The sequence below is a fragment of the Sceloporus occidentalis genome, unplaced genomic scaffold (assembly GCF_023333645.1).
Source record: "Sceloporus occidentalis isolate IW3139 unplaced genomic scaffold, rSceOcc1.0.p SCAF_92, whole genome shotgun sequence".
Taxonomy (NCBI): Eukaryota; Metazoa; Chordata; class Lepidosauria; order Squamata; family Phrynosomatidae; genus Sceloporus; species Sceloporus occidentalis.
In genome coordinates this window covers 3,871,930-3,895,400 of record NW_028317072.1, presented here as the reverse complement: position 1 = coordinate 3,895,400, position 23,471 = coordinate 3,871,930, and the positions used below count along the sequence as shown (strand labels likewise).

Below are 23,471 nucleotides of genomic sequence, written 5' to 3'. Positions count from 1 at the left end.
AAGTGGTCTAGGAAAGTTAGAAATAGTGAGATATATTTATAACAGATTGTTGCTGCGAGAGGAGAATCTGCACGGGAGGCAGTGGAATAGAGTAACGGAAAAATCATGATGTCATGATGCTCATGTATTCCATAATACTGTATACTTTCTGGAAGAAACATTCAAAATCATATAATCATATTATGGCTGTTAACTCTAAAGCATAATGAAATTATTCTTTATGTGACAGCATTATTTTATTAGGGAGAAGCTGATAGGCATCTCGCGGTTGGATAATTTGTGGGTATGAACAATGAACAAACTGCAATCAGCTGTAGTGATTTGTGGATTTCAATATTATCTTGGGTCAGCAGCTTGTGCATGGCCATTTTGGACACCCCCCCTTGTGTAAGGCAAAAACACATGCAATTGAATACAATGGAGCTTGTGCTGCGGTGCTGGACAGCACACCATGGGCGCACACACCATTCATTTTATTACAGTGTGGCTTCTACATAGGCTAAAAGCCATGTATGGCACAGGCATACTGTGTTCCTTTTAGCATGCTGTGAAACCCGATCCTGCCACAATATTATCCTATGTCTGCCCCAGGATTAAGGTGTGCTGAAAGGGCCTTCTTTTGTGTCCCACCATTATATTATATGTAGAGATGGGAAAGGACCTTCTCTGTTATGGCAGCATGGTTGTGGAATACCCTCATATTGGCATTGATCTTGGGCAAATCACACTCTCTCAATCTCAGAAGATAGCAATGGCAAACTTGCCCTGAAGAAACTTGCCAAAAAAACCCCATGATAGATTTGCCTTAGGACACCATAAGTCAGAAATGATGTAAAGGCAACAGCAGCAGCAAAACATAGAGATGTGAAGGCCTTGAAAAAACTTGGAAAAATGAGGGGAGGGGGTGATTACCCCAGTGCCTGTTCTCCCCAGAAAAGTTGAAAATTTAAAAGAGAGAGGGAAAATGGGTTTTGGAATATTTTATTTTAAAATGAGGAATAAAGTGTTTGAAACTAGGTGTTCATAAACTTACTCCCCTAAAAATATTTCTTAGAATTATATAATGTGAAGAATATCTTTATGTAAGATGATGTATGATCATTGCAGTTCCTGGTCTTGGTATTCCCTCCTCAGTTCTTTTCATGGGAATGAGTACTTTATGTGCACTTGAAGACTAAAAGACTAATGTTGATCCTGTCTTTTGTTTTGTTTGTTTGGTCTGCTCCATATAAAGTGGGAAAATCAGAGGGTTCTTACACTTCAGGATATTTTGGCTCTATTTGCAACAAAAATATAAACATTTTAAAAGGGAAATTTACTTTGTAATTGTTGTGAGATTGAGGTGTACATTCATTGTATCATGATGATTATATTAAATTGTATCATCCTACATCCATATCCATGGATTTTTTTCTGTGGATTCAGGCATCCACAGATTGAAAATATTGCAAGATAAATTAATTCCAAAAAGCAAACCTTGATTTTGCCAATTTATATGAGGGACACCATCTCACTATGCCATTGTATTTAATGGGACTTGAGCATCCATGGATTTTGGTATTCACAGAGAGTCCTGGAACCAAACCCAAGCGGATAATACACAATCAGCAAATGAGTCAGCCGTTTTTGTTTATTCAGCCTCTATGCAGAAAATACCATATGCTGAGCAGGCTTAGTCTCAAAGACAATAGGAGTAAAGATCAGAAGAAAGAACATTAACAACCTAAGATATTCAGACAGCACAATACTACTAGCAGAAACCACCAACACCTGTAACAATTACTATAAAGGGTCAAGGAGGATAGTAGGCTTGATGTTGAATATTAAGAAAAGAAAAATAACGACCATGGAATATGTACAAGAATTCATCCTAGATAACAAGAGACATGAAATCAACAAGGAGTTCCCATGCCTTGAATCAAACTGCCCTGTTGTGTAGAGGGCATTTCTGCCATTTTTGGAGGAATATTTAAGAAAGCATTTTAAAATAATCACTTCCAAATGCTCAAGAATGCCCTCCTGAGCACCTTCCAAGCCAATTAAGTCCCAAGAGATGCCTTTTTAAAAACAGGAAGTGACTTACACTCACATCCTATTGTTAAAACTAGCTTTTAAAATGGCCAGGCCTCTAAAACATGATGAAAATCCCTCCATTTTGTGGGCATTTGAGGCCTCTTTTTTGTGACAAGAGTAGGTGTATTGAGGGGGTACAGCTGCCCCCCCCAGTCTCTTTGAAGGCTGATGTAGGCCCCTAGTCTTACGCAGTTGCCCACCCCTGCTGTAAAGGAAGATAATATCATGTTTACCCCCAAAGTTTGGTATCAAAATTGCCAGAATTTTACATCTTCTGGAAATTATCCATCTTTAACATAGAGGTGTCTCCTATATTTCATTGAAAGAAGTTATACCTTTTATACCTTTTAAACAGAGACAGATTACAGAGACCATACAATGCCCCTGTTGAAACAGCTTCATTGGCTGTCAGTTTGTTTCCGGGCACAATTCAAGGTGCTGGTTATTACCTACAAAGCCCTACATGGCTCAGGTCCACACTATTTGGTAGACCTTTTCTCCTGGTACGAACTGTCCCGGACTCTGAGATCCTTTGGAGAAGCCCTTCTCTCCGTCCCAGCACCTTCATAAACATGGTTGGTGACGATGCAAGAGAGGGTCTTCTTGGCTGCCCCTAGACTCTGGAACTCCTTGCCCAGGGAGATCAGAATGGCTCCCTCCTTGATGGCCTTCCACCACAATCAGCAAATGAGTCAGCTGTTTTTGTTTTGCAGGTGAAGACCTACCTGTTCACACAGGCATTTAAAGAATTGCTATAAGGACAGGCTGGGATGTTGGACCAGTTTAAAAATTCTTTTTAAATGTTTTAAATTTTACTGTTTTTTAATGCTGTTAAGCCGCTCTGAGTCCCAGTCCTGGGAAAAGAGTGGGATACAAACAAATAAAACAAGAACAAAAATGTTCTGCCATTTGTCATTTAGAGATTTCATGTATTGAAATTTCCATCTTGATATAAAGTTTAGAGTAGTTTCAAAACTGATCTGCCTCTAGGTAATAGTCATTGTTCAGAGAAGTTCATATTGAATGTTGTATCTTGACAAAAAGTAATTTTAAAACATTTAATAGAACATTTGTTTCATATAATGTCAAAAAATTGTAGAACATTGTCTTTAAAAAAACACACACATCTAATAGCAAATAGTTTCCCCTCCCCAGCCTCTGAGGAAGGGCTTCCTTTTCATTGTATTTGGGAGCATTTTTATACCGCTCTCCCATTTCAAGTCTGCATAAAGCTTATTTCCAAATAGGAAGTGACCACTTTTGGGGGTGGGGATCGCCTTCCAGTGCTAAAGTTACCCAGATGCATTGAAATTGGGTCTAATGCATATCATTATAAGGTTTAGGAGTATTACTGTCCTGGTACCAGGTGCAAAGTAGCAAATATTTGATTCTCAACATTTATGAGTTGAAATGTATGTGGGAACCCTTTGATAGTCTCAAAGATGGCCTGAATATAACACATGCCCCTGCAGGCTGCATTTTCCCTCTATTGTTATAAGTTTTGTTGCTCTAGGTTGGAAAAAAAAGGACTTGAAAATACTTTGTTCACAATGTTTTAGGCTACATGTGTTGATTCCCCTTGATTGTAAGTGACAGTGCAGGTTTGGCAGAGAGCTGTGCTCCTATTCTTTTTGGGAGGAAAAGTTTGAGGGCATTAGAGGAAGATTGAAATCCTTTAAGATAATTGAATGAATATCACTTCCTGAAAATGGTTGCCTTGTGTATTTGCTCCTTTTCAGGGCTGTTAAAAAGTCCAATAAATTCAGTGAATATAACTCAGTCTTGTTACCTTTTTAAAAAAAAGCACTGACAGAATTTAGTTTTAAGATGGTACTTCTAGCTGCAATTTGATTGGATTTCAGTAGTGAGGGGGGTGTAAATAAGACATTATTAGTAGGCCTTCCTTTGTTGCAGTTGCTGCTGTTCTTCAGCTGTATGTCTCTGGGCTGGGCAAATGTAGCCTCTCAGAGAGGCAAATTATTGCAGAGTTCTTCACTTCTTATTGCTATCTCTTTTCAATAAAACTAGTGTGTAACGCAATATAGCCTAGCTACTGTGCCATAAAATCAGTATGCTTATATTTTCCTTTCATTTCTTGCTGCTTACATATTTGGAGAGGGCAAGTGATCAGGTAGCAACAGCATGATGGACCTGAGCAGGTGCCCTGATAGTGCCAGCATTTTCTTTACTCTAGCCCTGGTGCACCAAATGCCATCATGTCACATTTGCTTAAATCATGATTTCAAAAGTCAAACTGAAAGATAAAACTGCACAAGTGGGGCTCATGAAAATAATAATAGAATTGCACCTGCCAGCTGAACTTAACAATGTATGAATTGTATTCTGTTGTACATAGACTGAAAGAGAATCCTAATAGTTTCTGCTTCTCCACAGGTGGTATGGGCAAGAGAAAGATTACAATGTTCTAGTCATGGACCTTCTTGGACCCAGCCTTGAAGATCTCTTCAACTTCTGTTCTCGCAGGTTCACAATGAAAACAGTACTTATGTTAGCAGACCAGGTATGTGAGCCTGCAAATATTTTACCAGGAGGTACTGCAGTGCCTTAAAGTGAGGTTAACTTCATTCTTCCAAGTAGGTCACACACCACAGCTTAGTATTAAATGTACTCTAGTGAATATTTGACCCAGATAGAAACAACAAAGGAAAAGATGGCAGTTTAGGTGCATGGCACAAGAATAATATAGAAAATAATTGACAAAGGCACACAGGTAACTAACAGTATTAGTTTTGGCTTCATGTTTGCTGATTTCATATTATATACAGGTGGCCCTCCATAGCCATGGATTCAACTATCCATGGCTTAAAGCAAACCTTGATTTTGCCATTTTATATAAAAGACACCATTTTACTGTGCTGTTGTATTTAATGGGACTTGAGCAGCCATGGATTTTGGTATTCTTGGAGGGGACCTGGAACCAAACCCCAGCAGATACCAAGGGCCCAGTGTATTATCTCTGCAGGAAGTTGTAAAGTTGTGTGTGCTTACTTGGCTAGGAGAGGCAACTGTGATAGTGTTACAGTGAACATTTCCAAAGCCATATTATAATTGTAGACATATTTCCTAATAAATAGGTAGTAAATTGAAGGCAAGTGAAATGAGAAGTACTGAAGGTTACATTCACAGAAACTTTCAGTGGGATCATATGTACATAAAAATGCAAACTACAGTGTGGTTATGTGATGCAGAAATCTACAAAGATACAGATCCTTGATTTTAGGGTGCAATCTGCTCTATTGAAGAAAATTGAAGCAGGCCTTTGGCAGCTGACATTTGTGTGGAAGGTTTTAACTGGAGGAAAGTTTTTAATCTTGTAGAATTTTTTGTACAATTTTGATTATGCTTGTGCATATTTTATGGTTTCATTTTAATCAGTTTTATTTCAAGCTATCTTGATTCTATGTTAGGAAGCAAGGCAGACTAAAAATCACATAAACAAATACTGGATAATTATTCATTTCTGGAATGGTTTGCACTGTATAATCTAAAATTCCAGTCATCAATTACACATTTACTATGAGAACTACCATTAGAAATATTGATTGTTCCAGTGCTGGCATTTTGGCATTGGCATTTGATCTTAAGTAATGGCTTGGAAACAATGGCACCAGCAGTTCCAAGAATCTTGCAAAAAATTAACTGAAAGGATAGTGTTGGTGACCGCCTGATTTACCTACTTCTATATGAATAGTTGATACAGCTGCCTTTATATTTGTCATGGTTATGAAGTTTTTAGGAAGAGTTTTCTTGAGATCAAGATAGAAGTGAGATTCTCTCCAGCAGATATCAACGTGGGGTTTGAATTGCTGCTACTGTATTTTAAAAAGTAGCTCCGAGCATAATGGATTTGGTATGAAGGCACTCACTTACATGGAGACCTCCTGAACATATGGAATTTTCCATTACACTTCTATCAAGTGAATAATATGAATCCCATGCTTACATAATAAAAGTTTTAAAAGTATGTTCAGCCTTTGAAGAAGAATGAACTATGATTGATCTCTGAACAATGGATGGTTTGGTTTTTTGCTTTGCTTTGTTTTGTTTTGTTGATTAAGGGCACAAACAGACAGGCCATAATAAAGCTGCTTCGGGTCACTTTGGAGGTAAGCTGTTTAAATGATGCACGCATCCTAAGAGGCTGGAAGCTGCCCAAAGCCACGCTCCAGTCCTAAGGACTGGAATGCTGCTTTGGCGCAGCTTCTGGCCTCTTAAGATGTGTGTGTTATTTAAACAGCATAGCTCCAAAGTGACCTGAAGCAGCTTTGTTTTAGCCTGTCTGTTTGGGCCCTAAGTTTGTTTTTTGGATGCAGGCTAATACTTTTAAAAGTGTTTTTAATGAAACCGTACTATATTACTTTCCATTTTAAAAATCTCAAAGCAGTTTTTGGTGTTGCCATGTTATAAAGATAAAGTAATAAGATAAAGTGATATAAAAATAATAAAGCAATTAAATATTTCATTATGCTCACTAGAAATAACTTGAGTTGATTATTATTGCAGAAAATTTACTACCTCAGGAAGAGAAGTTCAGTCTTCAGGTACAGGTAGAAACACATTATTCAGGCAGCCAACTGCATTCAGTGAGGAGACCATTTCACACTGGGTATCACAGTGAGAATATTCTGCTCCATACTGTGACCCATCTGAACCAACTGCACATAAAGATCAAGTTAGTCTAGAAGAAGGTGGCCTTTCAGATGACCTGGTTATTAGTCGCCTTTATTGTTTGGATTTGATTACTTGCAAATAAATTAGCTGTTAGTTCTTGTATTTTTATGTTGTAGATTACTGCCAAAACATTCTTAGTTTATGCCAAAAATAATGTATTTAAAAGCTTTGAAATCTTGACTATTTTTTTCTGCTTACAGATGATCAGTAGAATTGAATATGTGCATACAAAGAATTTTATACACAGAGACATTAAACCAGATAACTTCCTAATGGGTATCGGGCGTCACTGTAATAAGGTTAGTCTAATATTTATTGCATGAAAGAACAAAAGATAATGCCTCTGAAAATGGCAGTTCATGGAAATGCTGTGCAGCTTGAATTAATTGCTTGTTATTGCTAAACATGTCATATTTGGCAAGGCTCGGGAATTGCATTTGTATGCTACATGCGGAAATAAGCTATGGCTCAACCTTTGGCCAGATCTTAATTATATAAATCAGTATGCTGCATAACTGACTCCTGATTGAGTACCCAAACTAAGTCTGTCAATAATACTGTTCATTATTAAGAATAAAAAAATAAAGTAGCACAACTTACCATAAACTGCGATTTCTTATTGTCCACTGCATTTATGTCAGCATGGTGAATGAAGCCTTAGCTAGCAGTTTCCTGGGTTTTAAAAATTGACTGTAACCAAAAACCAGTGGCTTCTAATAACATAAGTGTGTTGACCTAACTGCTTCCTGTGCTTTCATGAGCCTGTGGAAGTTCAGAGTGCAGTTAATGGTAGATGTAGATTAACAGAAAGAGAATTAAACTACTGTTAACATTTTTACTGGATTTTAACTGTGGGCAGAGGGGCTGATGGTTTAATTTAGCTATAGATGCATGTTTCTTTCTGAAACGTTTATTGGGAAATATTACCTTGATTAGCTTGTGGGAATAAAATTTGCTATACTCTAATGTGAAGCTCGGGCAGACAGGCAGCATTGGCAATGCATTAAGCATGCTGTTAAAAAGAAATTCTTAAGTGCAGGACAAATGTATGTGATTGATTATCTTATTGGGAGCAAGATTCCCACCTGGGCTTTTCATAGGCCATCAGCATTTAACTCTTTAGACACTACTAGCTACAAAATGTTACCTTTGTTTGCCTGTATGAATGCCAACTTGGGGCCAATATTTTAGAACAAAACCTAACCAGTCACACAATACCTGTTGAATTCTGCTTTAAAGGAGTTCAGTGTACCAGTTTTTTAAAAAAACATTGTGGGTGAAGGGAGAGAATTTGCAATAGTCAATTTTAAAAAGGTGAAATACCTTACTGTAATCCTGCCTCTGTTAAACTTTGTTTATCTATAAATTTTATACTGTAGCATTTTGTTTCCTTAGAAACCAATTCTTTAACTTTCTGACAGGAAAAGAAAGTATAGGTAGAAAAATTTAAGCCAGTTTCATTCTGATTTTTCTCGTTTGATGGCCCTTTCTCCATATTCTTGACAGTCATACTAGGCTGGCATTGCAGCACCTTCTTTTTCTTTGAAATGGAAAAGTGGCCTGGAAAGTATTGTTGTGCTCTTAAGACCTTGTTAGGATCGCACTGGAGGAAGTAAACTGAGCAGGATCACATTTCTCATTCTCAGGAGGCCATGTAGGGTCAGTGCCAAATACTAAAATAGTGGACATTGCTTTCTGTTTAACATTTGAAGAAATGCTGGACATAGAAATGTAAAAAAACAAAAACCCTTGGTTTAATTGAAGAAGAATTAAAACAGATTTTTGCTTTAGGCCTGTCAATAGCAGCTCCCTTTTAGGACATTTTGGTGCTTTTTATGCAATTTCCTTGTACCAAAAACAGGTAAATCTTGGCCTTCTGTGTTTTTAAAGACATATTAGTTATGATAGGTTAGGGTGTTACGGTAATCTTGTTCCAGTCACATTGTTCATTAAACTAAATGAATTTAGTTTCATTAAACTAAATGTAGTGAAAATTGGAATGTTGAATTTCACAAATTAATGCCACACTTTTGGAGTGATGACATTCCAAGCATAAGATCATCTTTGAGCTCTGCTAGAATACGCCCTGCATGCTTATGAAAGTGAACTTAAGGTGACTAAATGCCTTCTACCTCTTCCTTACTGAAGATTTACTTTCTACATGTTGTTTGGGGGAAGGACAGTTTATGGAGCTAAAGGAAACTTTCATACATAAAATCCAAATTTCCTTTTTGTTAAAGCCAAACGTTGCCATTGTTATCCCTATTCAAGGCAGTGTCATTTTCAAGTGGCTAATGCTCAAAATTTATCTTGCCACATCATCAAATTTTTTTCTGATAATATTCTCTGGAAAACTGTAGTGCTTGGTGGAAGAAGGATGGCATTTGGCTACCCTATTCTTTCTCTAACGCCTCGGTGTTGCCTGTCTGCGCCAGCCATTGTTGCAATGTAAGCAATACTGTTTGATGCACTGCCACCCTCTATTGTTTGTTCAGTGTTTAGAATCTCCAGTGGGGAAGAGGAAAAGAAGCATGACTGTTAGTACTTCTCAGGACCCATCTTTCTCAGGATTAAACCAGGTCTGAACTGTCTCCTATTCCAACCTCAATCCCAAACTCATATGCTTTTTACTTTGTTTCGGAAAACGTAGACTTGCAAAAAGCACCTTATGTTGGCATTATTCAGACATACTTGGCAAACATGTAACATTATTAATGTTTCCTTCCAGCGCTTATTTAAATTAATACTTTTTTGTCCACTTAAATGTGAATAATGTTGGGTATTATTTAACTACGCAAAAATTTTATCAGTTCCTGAGGAATAGCCCTGTGCTTTAAAGTGCAATAACAAGAATGCAGGGTGCACTGTGAAGGATCACATACCCTACTGAATTTGCATGGTCTGTATCTGGATGGTAGAGGTCTTGGTGAAATGTGTAATGTGTATGTTGACAATATGATCTTTGGGAAAACATACTCCAAGAGGAAATAGATGAAAATTAATATACATCTTCCCTTGTGTATTATCCAAATCCAATATCCAAATGTATAGTAAGAACCAGTTTTTGTTTCCAGTAGTACCTTTAAGCTAAAAGTTTGGAATACAAATCAAGTAGTTTTGAATTCTCAAAGCTTTGCTTTATTCCAGTTAATTGACATGAGATATCTTAAGAGCTTTTTTGTTCACTTGTTAAAGCTGAATGTTACTCTTTATCTCTGGAGGCTCTTGGTTTTCAGAATTCAGTAAGTGGGATGGGTAGTATTTTGTTATATGAAGCCTCTTATTAGGTAGACCAGGGGTAGGCAACCTTTTTGAGCCGGGGGCCAGGTTGCTGTCCCTCAGACAACTGGGGGGTCGAAGCCAAAAAATAAATAATTAAATATTTTTTTTAAAAAAAAAATTAAATATATAAATAAACCAGGACAAATGTAGGACAAAATTTTCAAATTGAAAACACTTTTTTAAAAAAAAATGGAGGACACGTGAAAAAATTTGCTGATTTTTAAAAAAATGTTAATATAAATGCATGTTTCTGAGGCTTCTACAGACAATTGCCCTCCAAAGACCCCGGTGGCAATCGGCGGCAGGACCAGGCTGGGGCCGGTCCCAAGGCCTTGCCGGGCCGCATCCGGCCCGCGGGCCGCAGGTTGCGTACCCCTGAGGTAGACATTAGCATTTAATTGAAACAGTGCTGTCTGGCTTGTTGTGAAGCTACTGTGAACTGCTTACAAATAGCATTAAAACATGGTTAAGTGCTGAGTACAAGAGTAAAAAAAACAACTCCTCAGATTCATGTATTCCCTGCTTTTCCTCTTGGATTGTGGGAGGACTTCAGCAGTTTCACTTTCATATAATCTTTGGCCTGTTACAGACTGCCAAAATAAAGCTGCTTTGGGTCCCTTTGGAGGTATGCTATTTAAATGATGCATGGGTCCTAAGAATCCGGAAGCTGTACCAAAAGGTGCACTCCGGTGCTTAGGAATGGAGTGTGGCTTTGGTGCGACCTCCAGACTCTTAGGACCCATGCATCATTTAAATAGCATACCTCCAAAGAGACCCGAAGCAGCTTTATTTTGGCAGTCTGTAACAGGCCTACGATTCAAAACAAACCAGTGTGGCTTAACAAACTCTGGTCAGTTAAAGGAGCTATCTAAACAAACAATAGGTTGTTTAATTTGCTTGTTTCATTAACCAGATTTTTAAAAAAGCATGATCTCACAATTTGTGTACAAGAAAAATTAGCTTTTATGAGATGCAAAATTAAACTCTTCTGAAGTCCTTTTAAGCAAGTAGAAAAAAGAGTAGAGGGCATAGTGTGAGAGCAGGTCACTTCAGTTTTGCTCAGATTAATGCACATAGCATCAAACCATGGCTCAGAATTATGCGGATCAGCTTGTTAGATTGGATAGGCTATGCCATTTAAAAGAATTACCAGCATATTCCTGTTCTAAAGTTAAGTTACTTGTTAAAAATGGATGTGGTGGGCTTTCACTGTCCCTTGAGAATATCAATCAGTTGCTTCTGCAAATGGTATCATATTTTTATAGTTTTTTGTGGGCTTTTCGGGCTATGTGGCCATGTTCTAGCAGAGTTTCTTTCTGACGTTTCGCCAGCATCTGTGGCTGGCATCTTCTCAATTCTCTGAAAAACCCACAAAAAACTATGGTGATCATTACCAATTAGCAGACATTAATCCTTGTTTGCATTAACCTCCCAGACTGAGGCCAGCCATCAACACAGAACAATATACATGCAAATCACTCCTGCATTCCCAGGCTCACACAGTATATATGCACCCAATTTTTCCAGGCAAGCATTCTCTGAAGATGCCAGCCACAGATGCTGGCGAAACGTCAGAAAGAAACTCTGCTAGAACATGGCCACATAGCCCGAAAAACCCACAAAAAACTATGGATGCCAGCCATGAAAGCCTTCAACTTTACAACGTATCATATTTTGTTTGGCCCACTGTTTGTTTATCTTCTGGCTGAAGTAGCTTGACTCAGTTAGACCCTTACACCACTGCCTAGTAAAATCCTTCTCCAGTATTTTCCCCACCAGAAAGGCACATAGTGCATACCTGCGAATTAACAGAATTATTATCTGGCAGGAGAGTAATTTGGAGTCGCTTTCCCTAGGATTGTCAGGAGAAAGAAAGGATAGAGATATCCCTTTAAAAGCTGGGTGGAAGAAGGAATGTCAGCAAGTATACCTTGTGTGACGAGCAGAACCTGTTGAAATTCCATCTTCTGCACAATTATTATTTCACCTGGCTACCCTACCTTTCCCCTACCATAAGTCTGGCACTTTGACAGTGGATATTTTCACCTGCAGAATGTGGTTCAACCCAGCTCTCAAGCTGTTGTTTCAAAATCCTATTAATGAACATTGTCCACAAGTGGATATATTTTTGTCAAGTATGCAGTGTCTAGTAGTGTAGTCTACCAGACATTGCAATAACCCTTTTATGGAATGAGTTTCAAATGGAAGGAAGTTTGTCTTCACCTTTAAAAAAAACATGCAGGCATGGAGGTTGTTTGTATTATGTATTCTGAGGTTCTGTAAACAGGAGGAGGAAAAGGCTGTTGTAAGATCCTTGAGTCTTTTTATTAAAAAGTATCTAGAAATTTAATAAACCAAAGTCAGTGTTTGTGCAGGCCCCACTGTTTGTCTGAACTGGCACCTTGATTGAGATCAAGAGTACTTTGTTGCAGTGAGAAATACTGCTACAATAGTTCATTAGAAGTTATAGCTAATAGAATTTTAGCTCTATAAATTATAGCTGCATTTTGATATTTTATTTTACTGCCTCTGTAATAGAACACTGGAACATGTTTTAATAAGGCAGTCTATCATGTTATATTTAAATTTATTCTAATAAAAAGTAGGAAAAAGCAGCACTATTTGAGATCAACTACAGTGACAGATTGTAACTTTTCCTCATTTGAATCAGCTGCTCATTAATTGCTTTTGCGGCTGCTTCCAGATGATACGAGCTGATTAATAAAGGGGGGAAATTGTGCTTCTTTTTATATTTGGGGGGCAGAAATCACACACACACACACCCACCCACACACACATAGACATATTTATCCATACCTGTCTGCACTCTTGTATTGCACTCAGTCCTTTAGTGAAATTGAATGCTCACATAATTGTACTGAATCAGATTTTACTTTATTTGAAATGGAACTGAAGTAGTGCAGAGAATGACTGAAGCGGAAGGTAGTATAGGTATAAAAATCAACCTCTTGAGAGAGAAAGTTAAGCTCATGAGAGAGAAGCTGTCTTTAGGTCTGCATCCTTTAAAATAGTGTTTTTCTAGGTGTGGTCATTTTTCATTACATTTAAGGGAGGTGTATCATGTTTTCTGTACCTCATTTAAAATATTTTTCAAAAATGTCCATTACCACCCCACTCTCAAAGAATTTAGCCTATGATCCTAAACTTACTGACCTGGGAATACATTTCTAGGGGTATTACTTCCAAGTAGATAAGTGTAGGATTCTTCTGTGGGTCAGTAAACTAAGGTCTGTTACAGACAGGCCAAAATAAAGCTGCTTCGAGTCACTTTGGAGGTATGGTATTTCAATGATGCATGAATTCTAAGAGTCTGGAAGCTACACCAAAGCTGCACTCCAATCCTTAGGACTGGAGCGTGGCTTTGGTGCGGCTTTTGGACTCTTAGGATGCATGCATCATTGAAATACCATACCTCCAAAGTGACTCGAAGCAGCTTTATTTTGGCCTGTCTGTAACAGGCCCAAAATTCATTTTCAGGGAGAGTTCTCAGTCCCATGCAATTGCTTGGTAACTGTAGTCTAAAGACCACATGTCACAAGAATGACATTTTTCTGATAAATTTTGCCATCTGGGTGACTTGTTTCACAGCAACCAAGGAAACAAAAATAGGTCAGAGAACAGAAAGTGTTGAATCTGTTGGGGTCATGCCATTTAAATCCCACATGCTAAACTACCATATATACTCAACTATAAATTGACCTCATGTATAAGTCAAGGGCAGATTTGGGGGCCAAAATTATAAATTTAGATATGATTCATGGATAAGTTGAGAGTAAAACTTGGAGATGTGTAACATAGGATGAAGCAAAAGAAAACATTGCCAGAAAACTTTAAAAAAATTCCAGCAGGCATAACTGTTTGTGCTCATACTAAAGGCTTCATGGACGAGAGAATATAAAGGGGTGTGAGTGCTTCCAGAACAGATAGAAATCTTGCCTTTCACCAGGGGATGGTTCCTTTTTTAAAATAAGAATTAAAATAAAGTACAGTATTTACATTGACCTGTGGATAAGTCGACTCAGGTTTTTGGAGTCATTTTTTTTTTTTACTAAAAATTCTAGATTTATACATGAGTATATAGGTAGATAACATTTAGAGTGCTGAAAATTTTTGCAGTTCTACTTTTTCTGGGGAACATATGTTACTGGCTTCAAGTCATTCATTTGTAATGGATAAATGGGAGCCAAAGCACGGCAGCTGCATGTCCCACTCCCAAAGCAGACCAAAACTTAGCACTGCCAGGAGCCAGATTATAGCTGCTCCTTTTTGGGGGCATGCATCATGTGAATGCCAAACCCCCACAGCAGCTGGAAGCCACCTTACTTGGCCTGTGTGTAGATGGCCAAAGTGAGTTCCACCTGCATCTACCTGTATCATAAACACACGTGAAGTTACATGTGAAAACTGTCCATCTTCTGTGTTTTCCTCAGCTTCATTGTGATGTAGAGGCTCAGCAGGCTTTAAGCATAAAAACTATGTTTAAAGAAAGACATCTTCAGTAATTTGAAATGGCAGCAACTTTGAATCTATCCAAAAATAAAGACCCAATTTTTATACTAGAGCTTGATTGTCAGATGTTTTGTTCATTTTAAAAGGAGATTTACTTTCTCTTTAATCTGTAACTGATTTACTGCTATTTATTACAGATGTCTGTCACAAGAATGTGCAAATAGAGCTATGTTTCATAAATTTACCCAGCTGTATATTTCCAATTTAACATGTTCTTCATTGAACTGGGACAAAATAAATTATATTGGATGTTAAATGTCTGTGGCTGATCAAGTTGAATTGCGTCTGAGAAATTTCATTTGCTGGTGCTTGATAAATATAGGAAAGATAGTTAAATGTTTTGACAGTCACATTTTGAATTTTATTATAAAGATGGCCTTTAATAACAAAGACTCACCACAGCAGCGTAAATACTTAGCACAAAAGGAAAATTACTTTAAGAAACCAATGCAAAGTACAGAAGTTGGGTTTTTCTTGGTAGTTAAATTTTGTCAATTTTTTATTTTATTGAACTTAATTACTATTTCTATACCTCAGCATAATGGCTGTGTTTGAGTCCAGATCCTACTCTGAATAATATTATTCAACCTTTTTCTTAATTAGATGAGAAAGATTTAGGAGTATTTTAATATTCTCTGTTTTAACCAGTTAATATGAATTAAGACTGTCCTTCCCTTGGTTTAATTATAACCAAACCTATATTGTTATATTTATAATGAATATATTTATAATGAATTTATAATAAATGTATACTTCAAAGGCATAGGTGTTGGTTTCAAATACTGTTTGGAAATTTTAACCTGTTTCATTTTTTTAAAGTTATTCCTTATTGACTTTGGGTTGGCCAAAAAATACCGGGACAACAGGACAAGACAACACATACCATATAGAGAAGACAAAAATCTTACTGGTACGGCAAGATATGCCAGCATTAATGCACACCTTGGCATTGAACAGAGGTAAGCATCCAAGCAGTTTCTATAACAGTACTAGGCACTGCAAACATTTATGATGTTTCTTTAATAAACGTCACCCTACTGAATGTTCAGTTCTGTGTCTGAGAAATGAAAACGGCTTAAATATTCCTAGGGCATCAGATGAAATTGAACTCCCACATCCAATTCAAAAAGTGTTTCCTGTAATGCTTTTGGTACAATGAAAAATTCCAAAGCCATAAATTCTGTTTGGTCTCATTACTGCAGTTTGTGCTGCTGGTATTGTGGGTTTGCTTACAGGCATCTGCTTTCGCTTTGAATTAAAACTACAGACATTAATCCAGTAGCACCTTTGACACTAACTGGGGAAAAGAAATTTCTAGCATAAGCATCTGTGGGCTGAAACTTATGTAGACTGTAGTTCATTTCATGAGAGGCAGCTCATAAACTACAGTCTAGTGTTGTCTACTAAAAATCCACTAAAGGTCATGCTGGAAATTCCTTTTCCCCCAGTTTGGCTCAGATAGGCTACTGGTTTCCTTAAGTCTTTTTATGTTAAAACAAATTAAACTACATCAGATCTTTTAATATCATAATTTAGCTTCTGGGAAGATAGTTGAGCAATGAATCATCAGAAATTATGAAATCTGCTCACAGTTCAGATCTTCTGATATTATATTGATTGCTCTAGAATGCCTGGATATGCACCCTGGTCTCAGACTTGTCCACCTTCAAGTGTGTTCATCCTCCTTTGTTATGACCCCTTAAAGAAGTTAGTGTGCGTTCTAGGAGTAGATTCATAAAGCTGTCTGTTTGTTTACAGTCGTCGAGATGATATGGAGTCACTAGGATATGTACTAATGTACTTTAACAGAACCAGCCTGCCATGGCAAGGATTAAAGGTAATGTTGTAAAATCGTACTGGAAAATCAGGAATAAAGCCCTTTTGACAGTAGACCAGTCATAATGCTATACATCTGTCATTCCATACCAAACTCCATTATTTAAAGTCTGGCAAATGAAATAGCCATATCTGTCAAATGAAACCTGTTATGGGTCTCAATAAAAATACACATTTTGACTCTTAAAGCATTAGAATGGTGTAGAAAGTTGAGGGGGAAGGACTCCACCGGTTATAAGTACAGGTTGAGTATCCCTTATTGGAAGTCCTCCAAAATCCAAAAGTTTTTTCATGTGTGGCTGCAATGGCAACATCTTTGCTTTCTAATGGTTCATTGTACACAAACTTTGTTAAATGCACAAAATTATTAAACATTTTGTATAAAATTGCTTGCTGGCTATAGGTATAAGATATATAGAAAACTTAAATGAATTTCACATTTAGATTTGGGTCTTATCCAAGATATTTCATGTATATGCAAATATTCTAAAATCCACTTCTGATCTCATATATTTCAGATAAGTGATACTTTAACCTATTTTATCAGTATGACACATGAATGACATAACTGAGATGATATAGGTACAGTTATCAGATACTAGACAACATTCTCTATTGGAAATGCTGTCTTCAGATTCAGTTTTGTATAGTAACCCTTAAGGGGCATACATTATACATATAAAGCCATTTGTCTTCCAATGTTCTGCCTGTCTGATATGGCAGCTATCCTCTGTCACTTACATTGATCTACATGTTTCATAGGCTGCAACAAAGAAGCAGAAGTATGAAAAGATTAGTGAAAAGAAGATGTCTACTCCTGTTGAAGTTTTGTGTAAGGTAAGCTTATTAAAGCTATTTTTAAATGGTAAACTGTCTTGGCAAGAAAAAGTGTTTCCTTGAGTAAAGCAGAAAGTAATCCGTACACAGTATATGAATTTATTATTAACGTTAACCCATATATTAGATTCCATGTATTAACAACAGTATTTTGCTAGTGGTGGTTTGGCAACTTTGCATTCATTTTCTTTGTGGTCTCTGCTTTTTTAAAAATACTTTTTACTCTCTATATAATATTTTCTGAAATTATGACCTTCAGGGAATTCTACCTGTAGGTCATGATTTGACTGCTTCTGTTTACAGGGATTTCCTGCAGAATTTGCAATGTATCTGAACTACTGCCGTGGACTGCGCTTTGAAGAAGCTCCTGATTATATGTATCTGAGACAGTTATTCCGTATCCTCTTCAGGTCAGTTTTTGAATGAAAATTTCCCAAATGCATTTCAATATACCGACCAAAATACTAGTATGTAGAAGTAGAAAGTGTTTAGAAGTGATTACTAAGTGACTAGGAAAGGTTTTATTAACCTGAGCAGAAGCATATGTGTTATGAAAACTACAGTCCTCCCTCCATTTTCGTGGTCTTCAGACTCATGTCCCTCACTTATGCAGGAGGGACAAACAGAGGGGGAAAGAATGGGGTGCTTGCCTCTGCACCTATATTCAAGCCAATGGGGCTTGAATATAAGCAAAACTCCATTTTCGTGAGGGGGTCCAGAATGGATCCCCCGTGAAAAAGGAGGGGCGACTGTACTCCCTCTTATGCCTAAATGAGCATAGCCTTTTGTTCAAGATTGGATGCAGTGTATTCAGTAGCTTTGAGATTTTCAGTCTCCACTTCACTACCTGGCAACCTGCTTCACCATCAAAATGCTCTGGAGGGATACCCAGCCCCTTCTTTCTGTGTTCCATTGAAATCACACTGTGGAAGTGGCCTTAATACCTTTCATCTGACTGGACATGTGTTTCAGCCAAAACCAGGAGAAATGCTGAAGGCAAGTACTTTTCAGTATTAGATTTTTTTTAAAAAAAAAAAGTTGGCACTTAACACAGATCAGTTTTCCAGATGAAAGCAAATCTAATCTTTGAACAAACAGGAGAACCTTCTCTCATGGATCACATCAGTTACTTTGGTTTTCAAAAGAGAGAAGCCACTCAACATTAAATTGCCGTGAAATACCAAAGGAGCCGCTTTTCAGTGTTCCTTTGGTTGCTGTGGCACGGCTACGTGGAAAAGAGAGGCAACTCCCGGCCACCTCTTTCTGGCGGTCTGTATCCCGCCATTGTTATTTTTACTGTTAATGTTAGTTTATTACTGTTACTACTACTACTTACATGTGTGGAGTATTCCTGGGGAATGTTTCTGCAATTGCAAATACGTGCTATGTAGCTTTCAAGCTTGCTTCAAGAAGATTAATTTTAAACTTCAGCCCTGCTCAGTCTTCAAAGTGTTTTATAAAATAAACTTCATTTTTAGCTTAAGTTAAACCTATTTGGTATATAACAACAGTGTATGCTTTGTATTTCAGTTAATGTTTGGGTTCTTTTCCCCCCTCTCTCTCCAGGACCTTGAATCATCAATATGACTACACATTTGACTGGACAATGTTAAAGCAGAAAGCAGCACAGCAGGCAGCCTCTTCCAGTGGGCAGGGGCAACAAGCCCAAACCCCCACAGGCAAGCAAACTGACAAATCCAAGAGTAACATGAAAGGTTAGTAGCCAAGAACCAAGTGACGTTACAGTCCAAAAATAATAAACACTAATTTGGATAATGTTGGTGAACTTAAGTGTTAGATCAAGGAGGTCATTAAAAACATACATTTGGCTATTTAGTATTAAAGAAAATGGACGTCCTTGGAAAATTTGACTACTAACTTTAAACCAAGTGTCCTTGTTTTTCATACCATTTCTTTGGGGATGTTGGGTCATTTTAACCACTGCATCTTCTGCTCCCGCATTAACCCCTCTTCAGAATAAACTGGCTTGGTGTTGGGAACATGATGAATAGTATGATCCAAAATCCTAGACCTAACACTTTATGGAGAACATTTTCTGTTCACTTTGTATATTGTGCCAGTTTGCAGACGCTTGGGGATGGGTATCTTTGCTTTTACTATTCCAGATGAAGATGGAAAGCAAAACATGATTCTATTTAAAGTTCTGCGTAAAGCATTTGTGCAATAGATTATTATTTATTGGCAACAAGAATCTCAATTTTCCATCTTCAGTTATAACTTAAGGGATGAATCTCCTGCAGGGCTAATAATGGGTTTTTAAATATTAAATAAAGTTTTTGATATCGACTATAGTACACTTTTGTTTTCTAGAAATAATGTGATCTCAAATGAAACCTTGAGTTGAATACAGCCTCTTAACACTGATTTGTACCTCTTTAGCCTGAATTGGTGACTAAGTATTTGAGTCAAGACTAGAGATGGGAGGGCCAGGAAAAATTCATGTTGGAAGGCACTGGGGAAAATTTGGGGGAGGGGGGTGGGACAGGTTTTTCAGTTTTTTTCTTGAATCCTTTTTTGTTTTATTCTAAAAAATTGGAAAAATTGAAAATATGAAGATAATTATGGAATGTTTTATTTTAGCATGATGAATAATAAGACAATGTGTTTGTATATTATCCAAATCATTTCAAAAAACTATGTACAGTATCAGATTATTCCAATTTCTGTGCACTGAGTGGGGAGAAGTACTGAGTGCATTTCTGTGCACTGAGTGAGGACAAACCTAGATTACAAAATGAGCTCTCCATTGCAAGAGCAAGGTGCATTTCTTCCTATAGGGGACACTGCTATTATCACCAGAGATGAAAACGGTCTGTTTGGTTCTGGTGTGTTCTCTTCACTGGCTTCAAAGTACTGGGAGGAAGTACAGCAACAAAAAGGATGTGAACGTATACTTAATTTAAAAAGGTAAGAGTTTAAATTTATCTGATTTCAGAAATTTGAACCATATGTTTATTTATTTATTTTGCGTATTTATGCCCCGCTTTTCAGCCACAAAGGCTGTCAGGGCAGCTTACAAATTACTAATTAGACAGTTCCCTGCCCTCAGGCTTACAATCTAAAGACATGAGGTAAAAGGAGAAGGAGAAAAGAAAGTGGGGAAACGGGATCAAGTCTTTCTCTGGGCCAAGCCTGATGGAGCTGGGCTTGCCCTTCTCTGAAGCCTGAGGCATGGCAGATAAAACTGGAGGGAGGGCCCTTCTTCTGTATCTGGGCTAGGCTTGGTGGAGCTGGACCTGCCCTTCTCTCCCCCTGAGGCCATGGCTCATTACCTATATTAGTTTATAACATTCTGGTAAATAATAAATTACTACTAATCTGGTTCTTTACTTCACCCACCCCTAACCATGATTTAGTGTTTTCTTGCAAGCTAGCCACTAAATTATTTTTCTTTCATCTTCTCAGGAAAATGGTGAGAGCAACATCTAGTATATGGCGGCATTTTCACATTACAAATTCTTCTCAGAAGAAAAATGTGATTTGCAAATACTGTCAGATGAAATATGCATTTCCAAATGCTACCAGGCTGACAAAACACATTCTCATATGTAACAAGTGTCCTGTAGATATTAAAAAATCCTTCATGGATCTTAGTGAAGAGGACCATAAAGATGAAAGTGCATATAGCTTTCCTCAACGTTCTCGCTCAAGAAGTCCTCTTCCTGCTCCATGTGTAACATCAGAAGCATTGCAAAATGTTGTTCCATCAGCAGCGCCTTCAACCAAACAACTACTGAAAACAACTGCATCCAAAAAATACTCTATAACTTCATTTGTAGACAAGATGACACCTGAAGATCAGGAAAAAATGGATCAAGCTCTTGCAAGAGCAATATATTCTTCTAGAACACCATTTTCAATAACTGAAAATACATACCAGCAGGAAACTTTGAAATTATTAAGACCATCATACCATTTGCCCAGCTGACATTCTTCGAGCAAGCCTCTTTTGGAATCAGAATATGAACGTGTAATGGAACCTATGCAAGGAAAATCAATGAAGCACTGTGTCTTGCACTACTTACAGACAGATAGATAAATGTGAGAGGAAAAGGAATTATAAATTTTGTGATAACACCTCAACCAGTGTTTTACAGAAGCATTGAAACAGGAGACAGCAGACATACTGCAGAGTATATCAGTTGTAAAATATGTGAAGTCCTACAGAAAATTGGGAGCGGTAAAGTATTTGCTTTGCTGACTGACAATGCCAGCAATATGAAAGCAGCATGGGAGATTATAATGGATAAGTATCTACATATTACTGCAATAGGATATGCATCTCATGGGCTAAACCTGGTTCTTAATGATATTATGAAACTGGACACCCTTCAAATGATCTATAGACAAGCAAAAGAAGTTACAAAACATGTAAAAGTTACTCATATTGTAGCTGCAGTGTTCAAGAAGAAGCAAGTAGAAAAATGCAAAGAATAAAATAGTGACACTGAAGCTCTGTAGGGGTGGAGCTGTGATCTCCTTTGAAAGTTTACTATAAGATGAAGAAGCTCTTCAAGAAACAGTAATAGTTGAAGATCTTAAAGTACCCAGGAGTGTTAAAAACACTGTTCTTGATTAGGATGTCTTCTTGGTTCAGGTTCAGAATTTCCTGAAGATTCTAAAGCCAACTTATGCAGCAACCACTGCATGTGAATCAGACAGTGCACTTCTGTCAGAAATTCCTTATCAAATGGCCAAGATAAAAACAGCTGTTTTGGGGAATCTCAGTGTATATCCACTTAAAACTGTAGAAAAAAAGTAAAGTGAAAGATTTTATTTAAAAAGGAAGAAATTTTTGCCATCCAATTTCATGCTGCTGCAAATCTGTTAGATCCAAGATTCAAAGATGGTGATATAAGTGATGATAGCACTGCTAGTGCATTTGACTGGGTTACAAAACAAGCATCACGCTTAGGACTTGATGTTGGGAAGGTACTTGCAAAGATTGCAGAATATAGAGTATCTTCAGGGATTTTGTCCAGGAATACTATTTGGGATTCTGCCAACATATACCTCTTGCACATAGCGGCAAGGTCTTTCCACAGTGCAGTCTCTGACTCCTCTTGCTTCTCACTTTCTTCATATTCTTGCATCTTCTGCAGCACGTGAAAGAATCTGGTCTATGTTTGGAAACACATCAAGAAATAAACTGACATGTGAAAAAATAGAGAAGCTTATTTCAATCCGAGCAAACATTTCGTTTTCAGAAATCCATGATAACTGTGATGATGACAAACATAATGAAGCAGAAGCAGAGAACGAAACTGATACTCATAACTATAGCTCAGGAAACAAGTCTGATTAAATTTCATGACATGAGTGCTTTATGTCCATTTGTTGTTAATGTTGATGATTTCTTTCTTTTTCGCCTGCTCTACATAAATGAGCAAAACTAATGTTCAGGAGAGATTATTAATCAATTTATTACAATATTTTTAAAAAAAATAAAAGTAAATCATGTTTGCAATAATTGTTTGAATGCACTGTATTTTAATATACTAACTGATAATTTTATGCCAGATTAAATTGTACAGAGACATATTTTAGGTTCTTAAAGTAACAAAGTGGAAAAAAGCCAGTTTTTTTCTTTTTCTTTCTGTGTGTGGCTTCAAAATTTCTGGAAATTTTACATCTCTAGTCAAGAATGCTTCCTGTGTGAAAAGCAAACCATGGTGAAAATATCTTATTTTGTGCAGTCAAGCATTATGGATAATAGCCCTGTACTGTATGATATGGGGATAGAGGCTACAGCTGCAGTCTCTTCCATCAGTTTGGCTTATTCTCCACTGAGGAACCCCCTCTGTTCCTTCCCAGAGTAGTAGTATCATGGTGAGGCACTCAGGGCTATGAACAAGGTGGGGAGGGGGAATGAAGTGGCTTTTTCTTGAGGTGTTGCAGGAAATTAGGGCTATGGGTGAGCTGGATTACTCATCAGGAGGGTGAGGTTTAGATGAAGGCTGTTTTCTGGTTTGGCGGGCAGGATAGCAGAGGAGAGTGCCAGTGAGGGATCACAAGTCTTTGAAAGAAGCGTTTTCGAATATAAAATCTGGAAAGAAATTCATAAGCAGAGACTAGCCCTTGTGAATCCATTGCAAATTTTGGATTTAAGGTGCTTGAAAGAAACAGGAATGTATGGAGATTTTCATGAGACCCCATTTTTAAAACTCAATAGAAAAAGCTAGGAATGCTGATAACAAGCT

The 23,471-nt window shown here is 37.4% G+C and overlaps 1 protein-coding gene and 1 long non-coding RNA gene across 4 annotated transcripts in view; both read left to right on the top strand.

The window, feature by feature from the left end:
- LOC149284492 (casein kinase I) overlaps nucleotides 1–23,471 on the top strand; it is a 54,786-nt gene that overhangs the window by 19,792 nt on the left and 11,523 nt on the right. The window contains exons 3-10 of one of the 3 annotated variants that reach the window (XM_089496712.1): nucleotides 4,468–4,594; nucleotides 6,966–7,064; nucleotides 9,261–9,344; nucleotides 15,397–15,536; nucleotides 16,336–16,414; nucleotides 17,176–17,250; nucleotides 17,554–17,660; nucleotides 18,817–18,929. In XM_089496712.1, coding sequence (XP_089352838.1) covers nucleotides 4,468–4,594; nucleotides 6,966–7,064; nucleotides 9,261–9,344; nucleotides 15,397–15,536; nucleotides 16,336–16,414; nucleotides 17,176–17,250; nucleotides 17,554–17,660; nucleotides 18,817–18,929 — 824 coding nt within the window. Of the gene's footprint in view, nucleotides 1–4,467; nucleotides 4,595–6,965; nucleotides 7,065–9,260; nucleotides 9,345–15,396; nucleotides 15,537–16,335; nucleotides 16,415–17,175; nucleotides 17,251–17,553; nucleotides 17,661–18,816; nucleotides 18,966–23,471 lie in introns of all 3 variants that reach the window. The other 2 variants (XM_089496711.1, XM_089496713.1) reach the window with 2 other exon arrangements.
- On the top strand, nucleotides 19,754–21,696 carry LOC149284493 (uncharacterized). The gene is made up of 2 exons (XR_016277848.1): nucleotides 19,754–20,178; nucleotides 20,677–21,696. It is a non-coding gene; the product is annotated as an uncharacterized LOC149284493 (long non-coding RNA).